General features: G+C 41.5%; 1 protein-coding gene and 3 long non-coding RNA genes across 4 annotated transcripts in view; 3 read left to right on the top strand and 1 right to left on the bottom strand.

Moving 5' to 3' along the window:
• Window positions 1–22,938, top strand: part of LOC138946575 (MAM and LDL-receptor class A domain-containing protein 1-like) — a 64,375-nt gene that overhangs the window by 32,087 nt on the left and 9,350 nt on the right. The window contains exons 24-31 of the mRNA XM_070318020.1: window positions 94–356; window positions 1,053–1,137; window positions 1,429–1,551; window positions 3,599–3,858; window positions 6,652–6,745; window positions 8,420–8,548; window positions 10,893–11,018; window positions 11,951–12,090. Coding sequence (XP_070174121.1) covers window positions 94–356; window positions 1,053–1,137; window positions 1,429–1,551; window positions 3,599–3,858; window positions 6,652–6,745; window positions 8,420–8,548; window positions 10,893–11,018; window positions 11,951–12,090 — 1,220 coding nt within the window. The remainder of the gene's footprint in view (window positions 1–93; window positions 357–1,052; window positions 1,138–1,428; window positions 1,552–3,598; window positions 3,859–6,651; window positions 6,746–8,419; window positions 8,549–10,892; window positions 11,019–11,950; window positions 12,091–22,938) is intronic.
• LOC138947524 (uncharacterized) lies at window positions 13,748–22,927 on the top strand. The gene is made up of 3 exons (XR_011449693.1): window positions 13,748–13,786; window positions 22,192–22,366; window positions 22,797–22,927. It is a non-coding gene; the product is annotated as an uncharacterized lncRNA (long non-coding RNA).
• Window positions 15,810–17,691, bottom strand: LOC138947520 (uncharacterized). Its single transcript, XR_011449690.1, has 2 exons — window positions 17,547–17,691; window positions 15,810–17,016 (listed from the first exon to the last, which is right to left on the bottom strand). It is a non-coding gene; the product is annotated as an uncharacterized lncRNA (long non-coding RNA).
• Window positions 17,705–20,839, top strand: LOC138947521 (uncharacterized). Its single transcript, XR_011449691.1, has 3 exons — window positions 17,705–17,979; window positions 18,504–18,601; window positions 19,277–20,839. It is a non-coding gene; the product is annotated as an uncharacterized lncRNA (long non-coding RNA).

Genomic DNA, 22,938 nt, shown 5'->3' with positions numbered 1-22,938 from the left:
TCTTTGTTTACGCTTGAGAAATCTTTGTATAGGCCTACGATCTTACCGTAGATTTGTCAGCGAAAGAATGAATATTATACAATTTCTTTGCAGGCATGTTTCTGTACGTTGGAGAACATATGCCCAAGACGGTACTGGTTTCGCCAAGTTTAGACTGGTCAGCACAGAAGAGCTGCCTGAAGTTTAAATACTATCTGAAAACCACGAACCCCGGATACGCGGAACTCAACGTATACCAGGCTCCAACTGGAATGTTGAACGAACGCGTTCAGATTTGGAACAGGACTGATAACACTGGCAGTCAGACGGAATGGAGCGGGGAAAATCTTGTCGTGGATGCAATGTACCCCATACAGGTAATTATAAGCGTGTGTTTCTTGACGTGTTTTTGTTTTTTTTTTTTTTTTTTTTTTGGGGGGGGGGGGGGGCGACGAAAAGACAGGTATGCAGGCTGAGAAGGGAGGGAGATATGCGGATGGGAGGGGGACAACGAGACAAAAAGACGGGTACTCAGGCAAAGAAAAAGGAGCCAGGGGACTGAAAAAGGGCAAGGAAACAAGACAAAAACGATGATTTTGTCAAAGAAAGGGAAATCATATTGTGCACGCGCTACATGGCATACACATCGGAGTTGGTTGTTAGTCCCGATCGCGGAATACAGCCCGTCGGAGGCCTGAAGAATGTTCCGGGTGTTGTGAAAGATCTGTCTGCAGTTTCATTGGCTCTTACCCCACCAGACCGCCGAAAATCCTGACAGAGTTATTTCCGGAAAACGTCTATTGAGAATTGTTCAAACAATGCATTTCTTGTGCTATCAGTGGTCTTTTAGCCTCGTTTTTGACGTACCGGGGTTTTTTTGCCAGTGGACTAAAGCTTCGTTTTTTGCGATATGGGGAAGTTTCGAAAGTTTGATAGTTGAAGGCCATACCTATTGTGTTTCATCAGGATAGTATGTGTTTTTATGAAAAAGCTTTGATGGTTCTGTAAACCTTCTGTTGGTAGGAATGGGGCTTTAGAAAAAAGCCAGTAGTGATCTATGTTTCTTGTTGCAGATCATATTTGAAGGCGTTATTGGATCGGGAAAGACAACCTCTGTTGCAATTGACGACATCCGCATATATCCGACTGAATACTGCTGTGAGTTGAGTGGATTTTTCTATCTTTTGATCTGCCTGTCGATCTCTCTGTCTCTGTCTCTGTCTGTCTGTCTGTCTGTCTGTCTGTCTGTCTCTCTCTCTCTCTCTCTCTCTCTCTCTCTCTCTCTCTCTCTCTCTCTCTCTCTCTCTCTCTCGCTCGCTCGCTCGCTCTCTTACTCTTTTTCCGCCACTTTATAGTTCTGAATTTTAGTGTACATGTATAAGTGTGTGTATATGAGATGCATGGCTTTGTACAAACAGAGAAGAAGTGAATGCATGTTTCTGCTTTCAGTCCACCCTGTGAACTGTGACTTCACGGACGAGAAGTGTTCCTATGAGGGGGCGTGGGATTGGCAGAAAGGACCAACACCAACAGCGGACACGGGCCCACAAGCAGATCACACCAACGGCAGAGGTAATGCCTTACATTAAGTTGGGTGGAGTTGTCTTAGCGAAGTCTGCTTCACGAGGCTGGCTGCACGAATCTTTGGCAAAGATTTGTCGTTAAAAACAAAAACAAAACAAAACTCGCGAACTTTTCCTGAAATCGACTTCGGGCTTTATCAAGGACATGCAGTCTTAAGCAGGGGTCGCTCTCAAAATGGGTAATATTTTCAGTTTTGATATTTGTTAGAATTACAGTCAATCAATCAATCAATATGAAGCTTATATAGCGCGTATTCCGTGGGTACAGTTCTAAGCGCTTGTCGAAGAGTTGTCAACACAGGACTAACATCTACAGACGGACACGAACCCTATCACACACTAGCAAACCCTGATACACATACAACAAACAACTGTTTAACAACAATGTACGCATCAATAGCTAGGTCCAAACAAAATAATATTAAGCACAAAGAAAACACCTCTCACAGAGCACAGCACAAGAATGTCTTTTGGGTCACAACACATCACGTCGAACATGAAAGTCGCAGCCAGCTACGGGAAGAGCTGAGTCTTCAACCTACTCTTGAACGCGTCAAGAGAGGGGCTCTGGCGAAGCTCAAGCGGCAGGGAGTTCCAGACGGAGGGGCCCGCGGAGGGGAATGCACGCTGACAAGCAGATGCGAGTTTTGAGCGAGGGATGTGAGGGCGGAATGGGTCAGCAGCAGAACGAAGGGGACGGTCGGAGGGCTGGGTGTACAGTCCTCGGGGGATGTGAGGGCGGAGTGGGTCAGCAGCAGAACGAAGGGGACGGTCGGAGGGCTGGGTGTACAGTCCTCGGGGGATGTGAGGGCGGAATGGGTCAGCAGCAGAACGAAGGGGACGGTCGGAGGGCTGGGTGTACAGTCCTCGGGGGATGTGAGGGCGGAGTGGGTCAGCAGCAGAACGAAGGGGACGGTCGGAGGGCTGGGTGTACGGTCCTCGGGGGATGTGAAGGCGGAGTGGGTCAGCAGCAGAACGAAGGGGACGGTCGGAGGGCTGGGTGTACGGTCCTCGGGGGATGTGAGGGCGGAGTGGGTCAGCAGCAGAACGAAGGGGACGGTCGGAGGGCTGGGTGTACGGTCCTCGGGGGATGTGAGGGCGGAGTGGGTCAGCAGCAGAACGAAGGGGACGGTCGGAGGGCTGGGTGTACGGTCCTCGGGGGATGTGAAGGCGGAGTGGGTCCGCAGCAGAACGAAGGGGACGGTCGGAGGGCTGGGTGTACAGTCCTCGGGGGATGTGAAGGCAGAGTGGGTCAGCAGCAGAACGAAGGGGACGGTCGGAGGGCTGGGTGTACGGTCCTCGGGGGATGTGAAGGCGGAGTGGGTCAGCAGCAGAACGAAGGGGACGGTGGGAGGGCTGGGTGTACAGTCCTCGGGGGAATAGACGAATTCCGGAAATAACTCTCTCAGGGTGTTCTGGGGTGTGGAAGAGTTGTCTTTGCTTGGAAACACTGAGGCAAGCCACACGTGACATTGAGGCCAGTCACTAGCGAGCAGCGTGTCTTTATTTTATAAGGAACATGCTGACATGGGCAATGTGTTGCTTGCCTCATTGTTGCCAAGGGAAAGCATCGGATTGCCATATTGTTTGTTTACGTATTGTACCTATACAGGCTACTACCGTATTATTTTGTGTCTCGCACCACCTCACAATCTTTATATCCCTTAACATTTTGTTTCTTTGATATACCCTGTAGGTTTTTACATTGTCTTCAACGCTGCAACATTAGGCGCCTCCGAGACAATGAAAAATGGAATTTTCAACTGGGCGGCTGAGGAGAACTGTCTGGTATAGTATCGCATTATGTCATGTCTCACGCCTCAAAACATTCTTCATAACTTACTTTTTTATATCCCCATGTAGGTTTTTACATTGTCTACAACGCAACGACACCAGGCGCCTTCGAGACAATGACAAGTGGAATTGTCAACTGGGCGGCTGAGGAGAACTAGTATGTCTAGTATAGTATCGCATTATTTCATGTCTCACGCCTCCAAACATTCTTCAAAACTTGCTTTTTTATATATCCCCTGTAGGTTTTTACATTGTCTTCAACGCGGCGACATTAGGCGCCTCCGAGACAATGAAAAGTGGGATCTTCAGCTGGGTGGGTGAGGTGAACTGCCTGAGTTTCTGGTACCACATGTATGGAGCGGACATGGGGACGTTGACCTTGTACACAGCCCATGCCGCTGACCAGAGTGTGGACAAACAGATCCTGTGGACACGAACTGGCAACAAGGACCAACTGTGGCACACCGTACAAGTAGAGTTCCGTGCTACTACGAGCAGGAGGGTGAGTTCGGGGATTTGTGTTTTTGTTTCAATCAATCAATCAATATGAGGCTTATATCGCGCGTATTCCGTGGGTACAGTTCTAAGCGCAGGGATTTATTTTTTTATTTTTTTATTTTTATTTTATGCAATTTATATCGCGCACATATTCAAGGCGCAGGGATTTATTTATGCCGTGTGAGATGGAATTGTTTTACACAATACATCACGCATACACATCGGCCAGCAGATCGCAGCCATTTCGGCGCATATCCTACTTTTCACGGCCTATTATTCCAAGTCACACGGGTATTTTGGTGGACATTTTTTATCTATGCCTATACAATTTTGCCAGGAAAGACCCTTTTGTCAATCGTGGGATCTTTAACGTGCACACCCCAATGTAGTGTACACGAAGGGACCTCGGTTTTTCGTCTGTTTGTTTTGTGTGTTGTGTTTTGTGTGGGTTTTTTTTACCGATCCTGACTTTTTTTCTCTCTGTCTTTCGATCTGTCTGTCAATCTCACTGTCTCTCTGTCTCTGTCTCTGTCTCTGTCTCTGTCTCTGTCTCTCTCTCTCTCTCTCTCTCTCTCTCTCTCTCTCTCTCTCTCTCTCTCTCTCAAGGACAGATTGCAAGAAAAGGCGTAGCCTTAAATCTTAATCCTTGTTAAATAAAGTTCAATTCAATTCAATTCAATTCAATTCTCTCTCTCTCTCTCTCTCTCTCTCTCTCTCTCTCTCTCTCTCTCTCTCTCTCTCTCTCTCTCTCTCTCTCTCTCTCTCTCTCTCTCTCTCTCTCTCTCTCTCTCTCTCTCTCTCTCTCTCTCTCCCTCTCCAAATTGGAGTATGACTACTTAAATATCAAGGGAAAACTTCAGCTTTGGGTACAAGTTGAGTTCAGTGCTACCAAGAGCAATAGGGTGATTAAGGTTTGTTTTGTACTGTTTTGTTTTTGTTGTTGTGACGGATCCTGACTTTTATGTGTACCCCAAATTGGAGTATGACTACTTAAATGTTAAGGGAAAATTCCAGCATTGTGTACATTTGCAGTTGAGTGCTACTAAGAGCAAGAGGGTGAGTTAGGTTGTTTTTTTGTATTTTTTTCGTTTTGTGTGTTTGTTTGGTTTTTTTGTTTTTTTTGTACCGATCCTGACTTTTTTGTACCCCCAAATTGGAGTATGACTACCTAAATGTCAAGGGAACACTTAAGCATTGGGTACAAGTGCAGTTCAGTGCTAATAAGAGCAAGAGGGTGAGTTAGTTTTGTTGTGTTTTTTTCGTTTTGTGTGTGTGTGGGTTTTTTTTTGACCGATCCTGACATTTGTTACCCCCAAATTGGAGTATGACTACTTAAATGCCAAGGGAAAACTCCAGCATTGGGTACAAGTGCTACTAACAGCATGAGGGTGAGTGGATATCTTAGTTTTGTGCGTGTGGGTTTCTTTTCGTCCGAGTATGACTGCTTACAAATTTGTATATATATATAACATCAGAAATTGTGAAAGAAACAATTGAAAGTCAGCAGAGACTTTCTTCCGAGATTTGTTAAAATCTCTTAGCAGAGAAAGAGAGAGAAATAAGTATCCCTTCACAGACAGCCTATTGGGAGCATCAGACCCTCCTCAAGGGGGGCCGAGATTTACAGAGCTAAGTCCCTTTGTGGGGGACGTATCACAAGGTAATCTAGTCCTGAGGAGGACCATTGTTTGTGTACCTAGACCAGACACGTGTTTCGACACTATTGTGTCTCATCAGTGGTCAGGTGGTACTGATGGCGAGAGTTGTCAACCCATGGTATCCAACTAAGAAGCAAACCACTCTCTGAATGGTAGCTTCTGTTGGCATGGGAGACTACCCTCATCTGACAACCCCAAGGGGATATCTGTGAAGGGAAACACTTTGATTTAAGGCCAAAGTGTGGCATTGATATTTATTAAGAAAGAATTTAGAAATTTAGACAAGTTTTAACCAAGAAATTAGGTTAAAACATATATATATATATAAATGTGTGTGTGTGTGTGTGTGTTTGTCTGTCTTTTTGGCCCCGAAAACAGAATATGACTGCTTGAATGGCAGGGCACAAGGACCAGCATTGGTAAAATGTTTAAGTGGATTCCAAGTCAGATGCATGAGTCAATACCACAATTTGAAGAATAGTCATTTTTTAAGTAAGCCTAAATAGCTTCTGAAATTGTTATGCAAGGAATGGCCAGAGAGGTATGTGGGAGGTGTGCTTATAACCTGCCCTGTTATATAGTGCTATATGTCTTATGTAAAACAATGTCCTGTTTGTATTATTGTTATGTACCACGCCTGAATTTCTCTATGAGATAATAAAGTATTCTTATTCTTATTCTTATCCTTTATTTTACCTTTCGAACATTGACGAAAACGCTGTTTTAACCCAAAGTTGTTCTTTATGTTGTGTGTGACAGATGATCATTTAATGTTAAGGGTGGGGATTTATAGCTCAGTCGGTAGTGGCGCTGGCTTCAAAACCAGTTGTCGCAATCGGCGTGGGTTAGATCCCCACTTTCGGCAAGGGATCTGTTTCCCAGAGTCAACTTTATGCAGACTCTGCTCGTCGTTGAAGATCCTAAGCTCACAGCAAAAGTCTCAGGGCTTGGAAACATGAATACGAGCATGCAGGAAAAAGAAAATAATATTGGGTAGCGCCGTACGATATGGCAGCTCGCTTTCCCTAGTGAGAAAAGCAGACCGCATGTCCATGAGGGTAACCTCACAGGATAGTATAAAATCTTATCCTTATCCCAATCTTTATCCTTGAACTATTTGTGTTTTTGTCTCACCACAGCTCTACATCGAGGCTGTGAAAGGTAGTGGCGCACGAAGTGACATGGCTGTTGATGACATTATGGTGAGGGAAGGACAACGATGCAATGTCCCTGGTGAGTTGACCAAATTTTCAATTTTTTTCATTTTTAGTCTCTCTGTCTCAATCTCTCTCTCGGTCTGTCTGTCTATCTGTTCTCTATCTTTCCTACCCTCTCCACCCCGCCATCTCTCTTTCTCTCTCATTCTGTAATTCTGCCTTTTTACATTTAGTCAAGTTTTGACTAAATGTTTTAACATAGAGGGGGAATCGAGACGAGGGTCGTGGTGTATGTGTGTGTGTGTGTGTGAGTGTGTGAGTGTGTGTGTGTGTGTGTGTGTGTGTGTGTGTGTGTGTGTGTGTGTGTGTGTGTGTGTGTGTGTGTGTGTGTGTGTGTGCTACGAGTATACGGTCTTGCTGAAAAATTGCATTGCGTTCAGTTTCATTCTGTGAGTTCGACAGCTTGACTAAATGTTGTATTTACGCCTTACGCGACTTGTTTTTACATTTAGTCAAGTTTTGACTAAATGTTTTAACATAGAGGGGGAATCGAGACGAGGGTCGTGGTGTATGTGTGTGTGTCTGTCTGTGCGTGTGTGTGTGTAGAGCGATTCAGAGTAAACTACTGGACCGATCTTTATGAAATTTTACATGAGAGTTCCTGGGTATAAAATCCCCAGATATTTTTTTCATTTTTTCGATAAATGTATTTGATGACGTCACATCCGGCTTTTTGTAAAAGTTGAGGCGGCACTGTCATACCCTCATTTCTCAATCAAATTGATTGAAATTTTGGCCAAGCAATCTTAGACAAAGGCCGGACTTCGGTATTGCATTTCAGCATGGTGGCTTAAAAAGTAATTAATGACTTTGGTCATTAAAAATCAGAAAATTGTAATTAAAATTATTTTTTTATAAAACGATCCAAAATTACTTTTATTTTATTCTTCATCATGTTCTGATTCCAAAAACATATAAATATGTTATATTTGGATTAAAAACAAGTTCTGAAAATTAAAAATATAAAAATTATGATCAAAATTAAATTTCCGAAATCGATTTAAAAACACTTTCATCTTATTCCTTGTCGGTTCCTGATTCCAAAAACATATAGATATGATATGTTTGGATTAAAAACACGCTCAGAAAGTTAAATCGAAGAGAGGTACAGAAAAGCGTGCTATGCAGCACAGCGAAACCACTACCGCGCTAAACAGGCTCGTCAGTTTCACTGCGTTTTGCACGAGCGGCGGACTACGGTCGTTGTGAAAAAGTGCAGTGCGTTCAGTGTCATTCTGTGCGTTCCACAGCTTGACTAAATGTAGTAATTTCGCCTTACTTGACTTGTTTTTAGTTATAAAAGAGGAGAGTGAGGGAGTCCGTGTGTATTGGGGATTAGAGTAATCCCTATTTGGGCGAGAGCTCTCTCTCTCTCTCTCTCTCTCTCTCTCTCTCTCTCTCTCTCTCTCTCTCTATCTCTCTCTCTATCTATATCTCTCTGCGTCTGCGTCTCTCTCTAGCTCTCACACACATACACACACACACACACACACACACACACACACACACACACACACACACATACACACACACACACACACACGCACACACACACATACACACACACACACGCACACACATACACACACACTCACTCTCTCTCTCTCTCTCTCTCTCTCTCTCTCTCTCTCTCTCTCTCTCTTTCTTTATGTATGCCTCTCTTTCTTTATCTTTTTCTGTTCTTTTTCAGCACCAAAATCTGAAGTTTCCCCAATAGACTGTGATTTCAGCAGCGACCTATGTGGCTTCACACAGCTTACCACAGACGACTCAGACTGGGTTCGTCAACCCCACACTGGCAACGACGCAACCTTGTATGGTAAATGATAGGAAATGAACAGTTAAACGGGGATCCCCAAACTGTACGTCTCTGCGTCCTATACGCTCTAGAAGCTGAACAGTTTACTAGAAATTCTTCAAGGGCGTCCCGGGACACACTTAACCTAAAAAGAGCGGGTCTCGGGACGCATTTTATTTGTGTTGTCATGTACTGTCGATTCTGATTGTTAGACTGTAATCTAATTTCCATACAGAATGGGCAAGAATGTACACTGGGCTCAACTTCAAATACAAGAACATTTTCTGCAGGATCTGTCCTGACGCAAATGTAACTCTAACCGATATGGCAAAGAACTTCCAAAAGTGCAGACTTTTTGGATAGAATTTGTAAATTGGCTAAAGGTGAACTGCACCCATTGTGACAATTTAAAACTGTCTAAAGAACTGGTTCTTCTTGTAGTTGCGAACAATGTAGTCACCGATAAAGCTTTTGATGTGTTAGTAATCTGTGCCAAACACCACGTATATATTTCCAAAATGAACAAAAAGACCCCTCATTTTCAGACATTTAGTAGAAATTTTAAGCAAAGATTTATTTGTGAAAAGTAAAACGCAGTTGTGAATAATACAGTAGATACATTTTACAAAGATTGGCGCCTGTATATGCATGTTTTGATGTAACCCTTAGGTTTTTTTCTTTCTTAAATCCTTTTGATACTGCGACCACCAAGCCCTGAACATCCCCCCGGCCCACTCCCCCACCCATCCTCCCACCCCATGTATGTTGTAATTGTTCAAGTGTTCTTCTGTTGTATGGTTCTGTCCCTTTGTTTAGGTGATGTCCTGTAATGTGCAGTATATACATGTAAAAAAAAATTTAAAAAAAATTCACAAAAAGAGAATAAAAATAAACAAGTCTCGTAAGGCGAAAATACAACATTTAGTCAAGTAGCTGTCGAACTCACAGAATGAAACTGAACGCAATGCAACGCAGCAAGACCGTATACTCGTAGCATCGTCAGTCCACCGCTCACGGCATAGGCAGTGAAATTGACAAGAAGAGCGGGGTAGTATAGTTGCGCTGGGAAGGATAGCACGCTTTTCTGTACCTCTCTTCGTTTTAACTTTCTGAGCGTGTTTTTAATCCAAAAATATCATATCTATATGTTTTTGGAATCAGGAACCGACAAGGAATAAGAGGAAAGTGTTTTTAAATTGATTTGGAAAATTTAATTTTGATAATAATTTTTATATATTTAATTTTCAGAGCTTGTTTTTAATCCGAATATAACATATTTATATGTTTTTGGAATCCGCAAATGATGGAGAATAAGATAAACGTAAATTTGGATCGTTTTATAAAAAACATATTTTTTTTACAATTTTCAGATTTTTAATGACCAAAGTCATTAATTAATTTTTAAGCCACCACGCTGAAATGCAATACCGAAGTCCGGGCTTTGTCGAACATTACCCGACCAAAATTTCAACCAATTTGGTTGAAAAATGAGGGCGTGACAGTGCCGCCTCAACTTTCACGAAAAGCCGGATATGACGTCATCAAAGACATTTATCAAAAAAATGAAAAAAACGTTCGGGGATTTCATACCCAGGAACTCTCATGTCAAATTTCATAAAGATCGGTCCAGTAGTTTAGTCTGAATCGCTCTACACACACACACAGACAGACAGACAGACAGACAGACACACGCACATACACCAAGACCCTCGTTTCGATTCCCCCTCGATGTTAAAATATTTAGTCAAAACTTGACTAAATATAAAAAGAACTTCCAAAAGCCCTTCTAGTTTTGTGACCCTCTAAAGTTCGACTGTTGGTGTCCTTGGACCCCCTTAACCATTAAAATGTGGGGTCCCCAGACCCTCTATGTCGGTAGGGAGCCCTGTTAAAGGCACAATATTTCTCATGTAAACTATTCGCCTCACCATCTGTAGAAAGAGAAGTTTTTGGAGTACGTGTGAGATTCTCAAGTAGAATCAAGATTTTTCACTAAGCCTGTTAGTTGGTTATCTAAAAAAAAATAAAAAATAAAAAATTACCAGCTCATTATAAAGGAAGATCTTCATTGGTATTTGTCTGTTGTATATGTTGTTAGTGATCTTTAAAGATTAATAGGTCGAAGTTAGAAGGACATTTTTATGTTTCCATTCATTACACGTTACATGCACTTAATGTACTGCCTTGGTTTTGCCGCTGTTGTAGTTATGTGTTGAAGATGCAAAGAAACTTGATGGATTGAAATAACTTCGATTCATTCAGTAGACATTAGTTTCACTTACAGTGACATCGCTAAATGGAAGAATGTTGGTGGTCAGAGCTAATTTTGGACAATGTTCTTCAAATTTGCCCTCTTTTTTTGTAGGGTCATCATTCATACGTGCAGAGAGGAGCCTGACCAAAGCACAAACTATCGTACCGACACTGGAATCCCCGGTACTGAACGGGGACCCTAGTCACGTGTGTGTGTCTTTCTGGTACCACATGAAAGGTAGGTGTAATGGAATTTAGGTTAAATTGAAAGAGAGAGGTGTCTGAAATGTCGGTCGTCTTTCAAAATAATTTTTCGGAGGTTTTTGTCTGCTTGGAATGTAGATTTTGTTTTAATGATTTCGGTCTGCTTTGAATGTTCATCGGAGAAACGCTGTTGTTTTTGTTTTGTGTATATCTAACTCATATTATTGTCCATTTCCGTCAAGTTATGCGACTTGGAAGAAGAAGAATGATTTTCAGGTGGGTTTTTTATGTACACATGATAGATTTTCATGCTTTGCCTCTGTAAACGAATGTTTTTAGTTTTCTGTCACTAGGTACAAACGCACACACCCTTTCATATTTATTCATTTATTTGTGTTTGTTGTTGTTTTATATATATATTTGTCTTTATTATTTTCCATATATTTGTCTTTATTATTGTCTATATTCGTCAAGTTATGCCATTTGGTAGAAGAATGATGATTTCCCATTGTTATGCATGCAAGACATGGACAATGACGTATACAATAACAATAACAACACTTTATTGTCCATTAAAATGCACCGGCACGGTTGGCCTAGTGGTAAAGGCGTCCGCCCCGTGATCGGGAGGTCGTGGGTTCGAACCCCGGCCGGGTCATACCTAAGACTTTAAAATTGGCAATCTAGTGGCTGCTCCGCCTGGCGTCTAGCATTATGGGGTTAGTGCTAGGACTGGTTGGTCCGGTGTCAGAATAATGTGACTGGGTGAGACATGAAGCCTGTGCTGCGACTTCTGTCTTGTGTGTGGCGCACGTTATATGATATGGTCGGCTGGGCGTTAAGCAAACAAACAAACAAACAAACAAACCATTAAAATGCATACTTTAACATACAAAATAAAATGGAAAATTGCCTTCGACACGTCTAACCTGCCTGAATATAATGTTTCCAATGGTCTGTGGTCAGATTCAAAAGCAGGAACCCTGTCCTTCAGTGCCCAGGATGTTGCCATGGGAACCCAGGTAGCTCAATTCAGCAAGTCAGGGCCACAAAGCACAGGGTGGCAGCAGGCAGAGGTTGACTTCGACCTACTCAAGCCTGTCAAGGTATGTTTGGTCAGGATATACTTTTTTCAGAGACAAACATTTCATTTTCGTTTTATTTACTCTATTATCCCAATGTTTCCTCCCAGTGGAAAGCCAGCAGCGACACAAGTCGCGCTACCCAGAAGTGGATGTTGACCTACTATAGTTTGCTTGGCCAAGATTTTTTTTTTTCAGAGAAAAAAATGCCATTTTCATTTCATTTGAATTATAATAATGCATAATATTTATATAGCGCATGTATCCAGGGTTTAATCCTGCTCAAAGCGCTGCACAATCATTGGAAAAAATACAACACCAAATAACATCATTTACAATGACAGTGCAATCACACACATATCAATGAATATAGCTATTCTGATAGACACGTGGGGGAATTCGGGGGCTGTGATTGGATGGTCTCACACATCCCTTTTCCGATCATCAAAGCATAACGATACAAAAGTTGGCCATTTTTGCCGATATCCAAACGATATCGGCAATAACAAAGACGCGTGGTTCCGGTTTCTTCCACGTGTATAAAGTACACGCATACCTCGCCAGGTTTGTTTCTGTCACTCTGTGACTAGTCGACAGACGATGCCATTTGCTTTGTGTGTGTATTTGTTGTTGCTTACTTGTACATGACATAGGCCCCACATTACGTGTAAAATCCAGTTCTTTAACAGGCAACAAACCTTGCAAATTTCCAGAAGCTGCAATCTGAAGCGACCTATCTCGGATTCTAGCAGACGATCTCTCCAATGTTTAACACAAAATCAGCAAACTCTTCTGTCACATAGAACGTCCATTGTATAGTGCAATGTTGAAATGAAGTTACCGGTCTGAAACATTTCGTCGTTTCTTCTGAGACAATCCTTGTTCTCTTATCATCTACAGATTTACCGCTGTCTTCACCACGCGAATTCCCAACAGAAGTCAGACTTTCGAACATACAATCTACGTAGGCAAGCATGATACGTCATGACGTCATATGATTCCTAACATATTGACGTAATGCTAAGCATCCGGTTATCTCGAGTTGTCTCCGTAATACATGTCCGGTTTTTTTTCAATGTTCGGTTATTTCCGTGGCTTCATGCGGAAAGGGAACCGTCGTCTGCAATCAACGACATGGACCATTCTGGTACTTGTCGCTGACAAAAACATGATTCTAACACAGAATTTAATGTCAGAATAGCTATATAAACGCTATTGTGTTTTCAGCGTAGCAATAGGGTCCGATATTTAGACTCGAACAAGTATAATGCGACTCGTCTTCGACTCGTCGGCATTATACTTGTCTCGTCTAAATATCGGGCCCTATTGCTACGCTGAAAACACAATAACTGTTAAAGGAAAAGTCCAAGGTTTAGGGTCACTTTTGATATGTTGACCCTCTTAATTCATCAACCACAAATGCGTGTGTAAAAATGAACACAGAAATCCAAAAAGTATACTTTGACTCGTTTTTTGGTTGTTCTGAATCGTTCCATCGCGCGCGCAGTCTTGGCTCATGACCTTGTGCACATACGTGTGCTACGTCACGAGCCTTGAACAACAAACATGGCCGGCTCAAGCTGTGAGGAAGACAAGTGGAATACGGACCGGTTTTCAGCCAGCCTGAGGTTTTAGCGTGCTCGTTTGATCCTCTTCGTCGTCAAAATGCTGGCGAGGCCAGAGCTTGAAACAGAGCCAGCATAAGCGGCAATACGAAATGGTATGTGATTCTCTTTGTTGTGATGTTGACACACAGGGGCGGACCTAGTTGTGAATAAGGGGGGGGGGTTCCAAATTGGAGCAGGGGCCGCTCAGGCCCCGGTGGGGTCCATGGGCAAAGCCCTGGTGGGGGGTCTGGGGGGCAGACAGATGCCCCAGATGCTGAAGGAATTTTATTTTTTTAGGTCAATCGGAGGCCTCTCGTGGAAGATAACAAGGTAAAAAAACAAACGGATGGGGGGTGGGGGGGGGGGGGTTCCGGGCACCCAGGAACCCCCCCCCCCCCCCTAGGTCCGCCCCTGACACACTACTAGTCCGTAGTCGCTAGTCTACCTCTTGCATGCTAGATCGAAGTCAGGTGTGTTTTTCACAGATCAGTTGATGTGCTTCCACAGATCTGTAAGCAAAGATCATTGATTTATGCTATTATTTCAGGCATCTGGTGTTGTTTATTTTCCTATCTTTAATCAAGGATTTCGTCCTTGAACTGCCCAGTTTAGAATAAATGTTTCCACAGTGATGTTCACACGCGACTATCCTTATTTTCTCTTGGAATTCTGAGTAATTTTTCAGTCACACAACAAAACATGTAGACAGCAAGTTAACATTGCGCAAAGTCTGTTTCTTGCGGACAAAACTGCAATTATCCTGGTATTTTTATTTGCGACAGTAAGACACTACATGACGTTGACACCACTAAACAGTGAAACTTTTTTTAAATGGCGGTGGGCTGCTTTCATGTGCTAATACTAATACCCAGCCAGCACCCCGATATCGGTCCGATATCGGACCGATATCGGATACGATATCGGGTCGATATCGGATTCCGATATCGGTCCGATATCGGATTGCAAATCGGGTCGATATCGGACCGATATCGGATTACGACATCGGACCAATATCGACCCGATATCGACCCGATATCGGTCCGATATAGAGAATCGGTATCGGCCTCATATCAGATCCCGATATCGGCGCGATATCAAATCCCGATGTCAGATTGCAAATTGGGTTGATACCGGGTCAATATCGGATTACGACATTGGTCCGATATCGGTCCGATATCGGTCCGATATTGGTCCGATATAGAGAATCGATATCAGATCCCGATAGCGGACCGATATCGGATTGCAAAACCGGTCGATATCGGACCGATATCGGATTACGACATTGGACCGATATCGACCCGATATCGGTCCGATATAGAGAATCGGTATCGGCCTCATATCAGATCCCGATATCGGCGCGATATCAAATCCCGATGTCAGATTGCAAATTGGGTTGATACCGGGTCGATATCGGATTACGACATTGGTCCGATATCGGTCCGATATCGGTACGATATAGAGAATCGATATCGGATCCCGATATCAGATTGCAAATCAGGTCGATATCAGTTTGATATCGGATCCCGATATCGGACCGATATCGGATCCCGATATCGGACCGATATCGGATTGCAAATCGGGACGATATCGGGTCGATATCGGATTCCGACATTGGACTAATATTGGTCCGATATCGGTACGATATAGAGAATTGATATCGGCCTAACATCGGAAACCAATAATGGACCGATATCGGGAACCGATAAGGGTGGTGCCCTTCTATGGTGCCCTGGTGGTGCCCTTCCGTCAATTCCTTTAAGTTTCAGCTTTGCAACCATACTTCCCCCGGAACCTGAAAACTTTGGTTTCCTGGAAGCTGCCCGCAGAGTCGATGAAGCAAAACCAGCGAATAGTTGGCATTAATTATCTGATCATCTTTGAACCTCTGACTTTACTTCTTGACTAATGAAAACATGCTTCATGCTTGGCAATTGCTTTCGCACTTGTTCGTCTTTGACCTGCACTAAAACTTGCTGTAATCCGTAAATATTAGATTTCTGGCCCAAGAACAGAAGAAAATTTAAAAGGAGACAGAAATGATAAGATGAAGTAGTTGATAAACATTGTCACACAAGTACAAATGAAAGTGAGTCAATAAACATTGTCACACAAGTACAAATGAAAGTGAGTCAAAGGCAGAATGAGAATAATTTAATAACCAACTGTATCATTGAAAACACATAAGTTACCAATGCAACATAAACAAATTACAACTATCAATTAAAATTCAACAGTTAATACAATTAATAACTGACCTTGTGATAAGATAACTCATCCACTGAAATGTCATCCACTCTGCTGCCAAAGGACGGGCTTGAACCCATGACTCACAGCATTGCAGAGCAGACCACTAACCAATGGGTCCCCACCGAATAATTATGGAGTGTCACGATTCATGTGACCCATCAAAGTCAAAGTATTTAATTCCATAAGGCGATAGCCCCCTTGGAATAAGGAAATAACAATAACTTCACAAAACGCATGAATCAAATTAACACAAAGGAGACGGGAAAATCGTCGCAAACGGATAACCAGTTATGAAATCAATTATAACTAAATAAGTCTTTCGATTTGCAACAAACAACGGACTGGTCACGCAACGGTTCTGTCCAGTCATGATAATCAAAACAAATGATTGTTACGCTCCAATTCTTCACAAGGGTGGGGAACGGGAAATGTTCAGACCATCTCTTTTATCCTCACGGTGCTTTCCTCGCTCATCCTCTGAAACATATCAGCTAGGTTAGACCATTGATGTTCTTTGTCTCCGTCATATCTGGCATCGTCTGTCACCTTCCGCCTATCAGCGTCACTCGCAACAACATCACTCCGCACCATACAGCCTGAATCTGACACTGTCAGCTGCGATTGAAAGTTGGAGACACACAACGTAGCACCACCGACGCACTTTTTCATGGCCGCCTTTGTCGAACATCAAAAACGCAGTATCGCCATTGTTCAGTCGCCACAACAGTCGGTATTGAACGATGTCAGCCCATTCTCCGACATAATTGCACATAGCATTTGTTCCAAAACAGTAGGCCTAGGGAATCCTTGCAGAGGCATTATATCATATATATATGTAGAGGCATTATATCATGTAGAGGCAAAATAACACAAAATGAAGAGAGAGTGAATCCGAGAGGCGTGTTCCTTGCTGGCTGTCAGCACATTAGCACTAATTTTATTTACCATCTTCATCTTAGTCCTCGTCCTCGTTTTCTGTGTTGATCTTCGACATCCTCCCACCATGTAGACGATCCGACAATCCTGTCAACCACTTCGCAAGCACCTGTTCGAATTGCTTGTTGTCGGTTTGAATATGGCGCTTCCTCACGGCCAGCTGCAGTAAAAAGATTAACCGTTATGAGTATGATGCAACAAGATGATCATATAAAATGTTGACATTGTATGAACATGTTTGTGCTTTCATAAGGAGACTGTCATGCTGTCTGCAAAACCTCCCTCACCTTTCATTTGTTCTTCACCATTTCTTCCATCACTGGCAGATTTATTTGTCTACATTCAATGTGTGTGTGTGTGTGTGTGTGTGTGTGTGTGTGTGTGTGTGTGTGTGTGTGTGTGTAGAGAGGTATTTTTATAAATCTGAAAGAATAAAAACTGTTTATTATGCACAACAGAACCATAAAAGGATTCTTAGTTAAAATCACCATTTTATTTTTACAACAACAATAAAGAAAATCAGCAACCACCTAAACACACACAGTGACACAAACACACACAGTGACACACACACACACCTAAGAAACAAACACACTTTTTAGTCTCATATATTCCAAGAGAAAAAAATACATCAAGTCTCAATAATTAGCAAAACTATCTTCCAAGTTCATAGGCATAGGCGATACTCACTCAACGTTTTACGTGATGCATGATGATCGACTGTTTGGAACACTCTTGAAACCAGTCCAGTTCTGTCTTCCTCCTTCTGTCTTAGTATTGGACTGTCCAGTCAGGATCGTTTCTGATGTTGTATAGCATAGTGCTCTAGCAACTGCCTGTTTTCAATCTTCCCAACGCATTTCGCCATTTGTTTACTCAGTAACTGCCGGACAAGTAATTCTGAGTGACCTCCCGTGATCGCCAAGGGACATTACTCTCGGACTTTTCTCTGTCGAATCGAACTCAAGAAAGTTTGTACTGTATTTTTACCGTTTTTAACACTCCTGCAACTTCAAAGCCAGTGTGTCTGCTGATATAAGATAACATGCTGCACTTCAGCATATATCAGGACTACACAATACAGATCTTATGACGCTGAGCGAATGGCAAATGGAACTTTCAGGTAATGTTACTTCACTGTGACTTGTGTTGTAAATTCATAATCATATTCATAAGTTCAGAATCCGTTGGCATTGTGATTGTTGACTTATTTTTGATACGAGTCACCAATATCCAAGCAATATCATGCATAACGATTGGAAAGGTGAATTTATCTCTCTTTCTCTTTCTTTCCTGCCTTCTGTCTTTCTAGTTTCTTGCTCTGTCTGTCTTTCTCAGTTTCAGTCTCTCTCAGTTTCAGTCTCTCTGTCTGTTTCTCTCTCTCTCTCTCTCTCTCTCTCTCTCTCTCTCTCTCTCTCTCTCTCTGATATTTTATTTCTCTCTGTCAATCTGATAATTGCCACACATTTTCACACATTTGTTCAATCTCACAGCTTCTGGTCTAATCCATTACTGTACAGTAACATTTATAAGAGATCTCAGAGAGTTATTTTCGAAAATCGTCTTTTCAAAGACACTTAAAACAAGTTTCGATTGACCACTGTTCTCTACTGTAATGCAACTCACACATCAATGCTTTCATTGCAGGGTGGGAGGAATTACCATGAGGATACCAGAAAGCATTCACAGGGATGTAAACTACAAGTTACAACCCTGACAAGTGACATTCTGGCTTTTGAGGCCAAGTAAGTGTGTGTGTGTGTGTATGTGTGTGTGTGTGTGTGTGTGTGTGTTTGCAGGTAAAATCCACGTTAACGCTTGATGAATGCTCCAGCAGTCATATTATATTTATAACTGAAAATCATTTATGAGAGAAGGCAGTGTTGTTGTCAGGCTTCGGTCTGGGGTCATTAATACATGCTTATGACGCATTGTTCTAAATCTTGGCTGGTCGACCATCACATCAATTTCGACATAAAGAACTATAAGAGGTCTTCTGACAGAACAATTTGTTGTAGCCGGGACATCTGGACCTATACATATTTTTAGTCCAGGTCCAACTGACATATTATTGTCTTACTCTTACTCAGTCTTAGTCTTGGAAAAAACTTCGGGAAGGTGTTCTGTGTGTGTTGGGGGGAGGGGGGGGGTTGTTATCCATGCCAGGCAGCATTGACTAAGAGCATTTCATTCAAACACAGAAGAATGCTATCAAAGTTAGCATATATATATATATACACACAAGTAAATTCAACAAATATTGGCATAATGCAAAGACAATGTAAACCTTATTTACCTTCAGTTCTATATTTAGCAAAGAGCATTAACAAAGAAGACATAATTATAGTGTTTACACTGAAGTTCTCAAATCACACTGAATTCTTTATGTTTTAAGATTGTTGCATTCTCTGTCTTTGCAGATGTCATAGCATTTGGAGCAGATCTTCAAAGTCTCCTATTGCAGACATGCCATCGTCTGCACTGGTTGTATCAACAACTTTTTCCAAGGCTGGTGCTGCAGATTTAACAAGTATATATCGTCTGCTGCAAACTCAACATTAACAACTTCTCTGTCTGCTCCTGCTTCGAATTCAACAATTCTTGTTGTCTGGTGCTGCTGCAAAGTGAATGACTTCTTCGTTTGCTGCTGCAGGTTTAACAAGTATATCGTCTGCTGCAAATTCAACAACTTCTTTGTCTGCAGATGACGCTACAAATTCAACAACTTCTGTGTCTGCTCCTGCTTCAAATTCAACAATTCTTTTTATCTGCTGCTGCAAAGTGAATGACTTCTTCCTCTGCTGGTGGTGTTGCAAATAACCTCATCTTTCCTTGTGTCTCTGGCATCATTCGGATACATGTACAAGATACCTAGCTGTGCGAAGACTATTTTTTTTAAACCCAAAAGATGGAATAGAATTGGTAAATTTCTAGGTACAGAACCTAAAAGTGGGATACATGTATCCAAACTCACTTCCAGAAACTTTAGAACTGATTCAACTTCCGACATTTTTATCATGGTTTTATGGTGTGTGTTTTTTTAAATGTACAGTATATATATATCATGGAAATGATGAATAAATGTTTAGAACATATTCTCACAACATATTTCTAATGGTTTTATTTATTTGTCTTTTGTTTTGTTTCATGTTAGCATGCACACTTCCTTCTTCTTCTTCTGGATTCGTGGGATGAAACTCCCACGTACACTCGTGTTTTTGCACGAGTGGAATTTTACGTGTATGACCGTTTTTATGTGTGGTTCTTTTTATGTTTGCACTCAACATAAAAAACACACGTTTGAATAACTTGAATCTAACCATTATATTGTGCTTTTTATTTGGTAAAATTGACATTAGCCGTAAACGAAAATTAACTTTAATTTAACTTTATATTATGGTTTTGTTTTAATGAACGTTAATTTAATGTTAATTTAACGTTAAATTAACGTAAAAACTAAACGTTTATCTCATGAGCAAACTTGGAATCCAATATCGGACCGATATCGGGCAGATATGGGATATCTTGGTCTGAGGGAGAAAAAAAATTCTAATAAAAAGTTTAATTATAGTTTTATTTTGGTTCTTTGTATCGGACCTATATCCAATATTGGCCCAATGTCGTAATCCTATATCGACCCGATTTGAAATCCGATATCGGGATCCGATATCGACCCGATATCGTATCCCGATATCGGTCCGATATCGGTCCGATATCGGGGTGCTGGCTGGATATCTCGGACCAAGATATCCGATATCTGCCTGATATCGGTCGGATATTGGATTCCAAGTTTGCTCATCAGATTAACGTTAAATTAACGTCAACTTTATTGGCCCAATGTCGGAATCCAATATCGGTCCGATATCGACCCGATATCGTATCCGATATTGGTCTGATATCGTGCCAATATTGGTGTGATGGATGGGATTGTATTGGCGATGATGTGAAAACTTGGAATCCAATATCGGACCGATATCAGAATATCTTGGTCCGAGGGAGAAAAAAAAAAATCTCAATAAAAAATTTAATTATAGTTTTATTTTGGTTCTTTTTATTTTCGCACTCAACGTAAAAAAACACATGTTTAAATAACGTTAATCTAACCATTATATTATGCTTTTTATTTGGTAAAACTGACATTAGCCGTAAACAAAATTAACTTTAATTTAACGTTATATCCGATATCGGTCCGATATCGGTCCGATATCGGATTCCAAGTTTGCTCATCAGATCAACATTAAATTAATGTTAACTTAATTAAAGTAAAAAGTTAACATTAATTTAATGTTAATCTGATGAGCAAACTTGGAATCCGATATCGGTCCGATATCGGTCCGATATCGGATTCCAAGTTTGCTCATCAGATTAACATTAAATTAATGTTAACTTAATTAACGTAAAAAGTTAACATTAATTTAATGTTAATCTGATGAGCAAACTTGGAATCCGATATCGGTCCGATATCGGTCCGATATCGGATTCCAAATTTGCTCATCAGATTAACATTAAATTAATGTTAACTTAATTAACGTAAAAAGTTAACATTAATTTAACGTTAATCTGATGAGCAAACTTGGAATCCAATATCGGACCGATATCGGACCGATATCGGATATCTTGGTCCGAGATATCCGGTCAAATCCGATATCGGACCGATATCGACCCGATATCGTGTGCTGACTGGGTAGTGATCCTGACACTTTTCTTGCGAAACGGTCAAAGGGAAGTAATAAATGAATTTAGTTTTTTAAACGAGCACACGTGATTTCCGATCTCAAACTAGATCTGAAATCATAAGATTTTCTGAGCAGTGGCGAAACGCTGATGGCTAGTGATATCGCAAGCCGTTTTGGAAGCAAATAAGCACTGTCAGACATATGCTGAAACACGATCACAGCAGTTCAAACTTTTTGATCATTGATTTTTAGGAGTACGCAATGTCGGACAGTCACACTACAAAAAGACAATGCGTTAGTGCATAGATCGGTATTCTCAAACGTCACGAACAGACAGTACGTTGCTACTATATTATTTTACTGTATTAACAAAACCTCACAGTCCCAAATGTGTGGTGTGTGCCGAAAAGCAACCATATGAGATTCAGTCAGTGGGACCCTGAATCTACGTGGGGTTAAATCGGGTTATTGACTCTCATTGCATGAATTTTTAAACTGAATATATACATAAACATGTACTACAGTACTGTTCGTGTTGTTTTTGTGATCCAGTGCAATTTCTGTGTATACCTTAGAATCTCAAGGTAATTTTTGAACGGGGCATACAGATGATACATGTTGCCATGATCACAGAGTGATACGTGTATTTTGCTTATCAGGTGTCAGTGCAGAAACTCCAAGAGGGAACGAAATTCAAATATCTGGAAAACCTGGATGAGGAGATAGACAGCCTAACAGCACATCCTCCTATGTTTGCTCGGACATCTACTACCTTCAAACTGCATACTATGCGTACACACAGGAATATGGACGACTCAACATTGATCAAAATGGGTAAGTAACACAACACAAACAGATGATTTCCATTATGATAGATTTATTTATCTGAAAGTAAAATTGACAACAGAGTGTACAATTTGTTTTCAAATACAAAAATATCACATTGGGTTAAAAAAACAACACCATCATATATCATTAAAACTATTCTTTATTTCTAAACACATACATATCAGCATAGTTTATTCATGTAAACATCCTCATTTCGGTTCCCAGTCTATCTGAAATCAAGGTAAGATATATGCCCCAAAAATAGCGATCACACAGTGCTTCAGCATGAATTTGAAAACCTGCTCTACGTCACATAGACACAGCGTGTCTTATGATTCTATCCATCCTCTCCAAACAAACACGTATACGTTTTCTCTTGTACGAATGTCTTAAAAGCTCAAACTAAGCTGCTGTTTTATTCTGTCTTGCTTTGCAGGAAATACAGGCACGTCGCTTACCCATATTAACAGGCAGCTGGTGCGCTAGCGAGTGGGGTTTCTCGGCAGAAGCATCAGAGTACCATTACCAACCTGTGCAGTCAAAACAATCAGAAATACTTTCCCAAACGGATGAAGAGT

The sequence above is a fragment of the Littorina saxatilis genome, linkage group LG14 (assembly GCF_037325665.1).
Source record: "Littorina saxatilis isolate snail1 linkage group LG14, US_GU_Lsax_2.0, whole genome shotgun sequence".
NCBI classification, from domain to species: Eukaryota; Metazoa; Mollusca; class Gastropoda; order Littorinimorpha; family Littorinidae; genus Littorina; species Littorina saxatilis.
The sequence above is the reverse complement of the archived record's forward strand: the minus strand, read 5'-3'. Positions and strand labels throughout refer to the sequence as shown.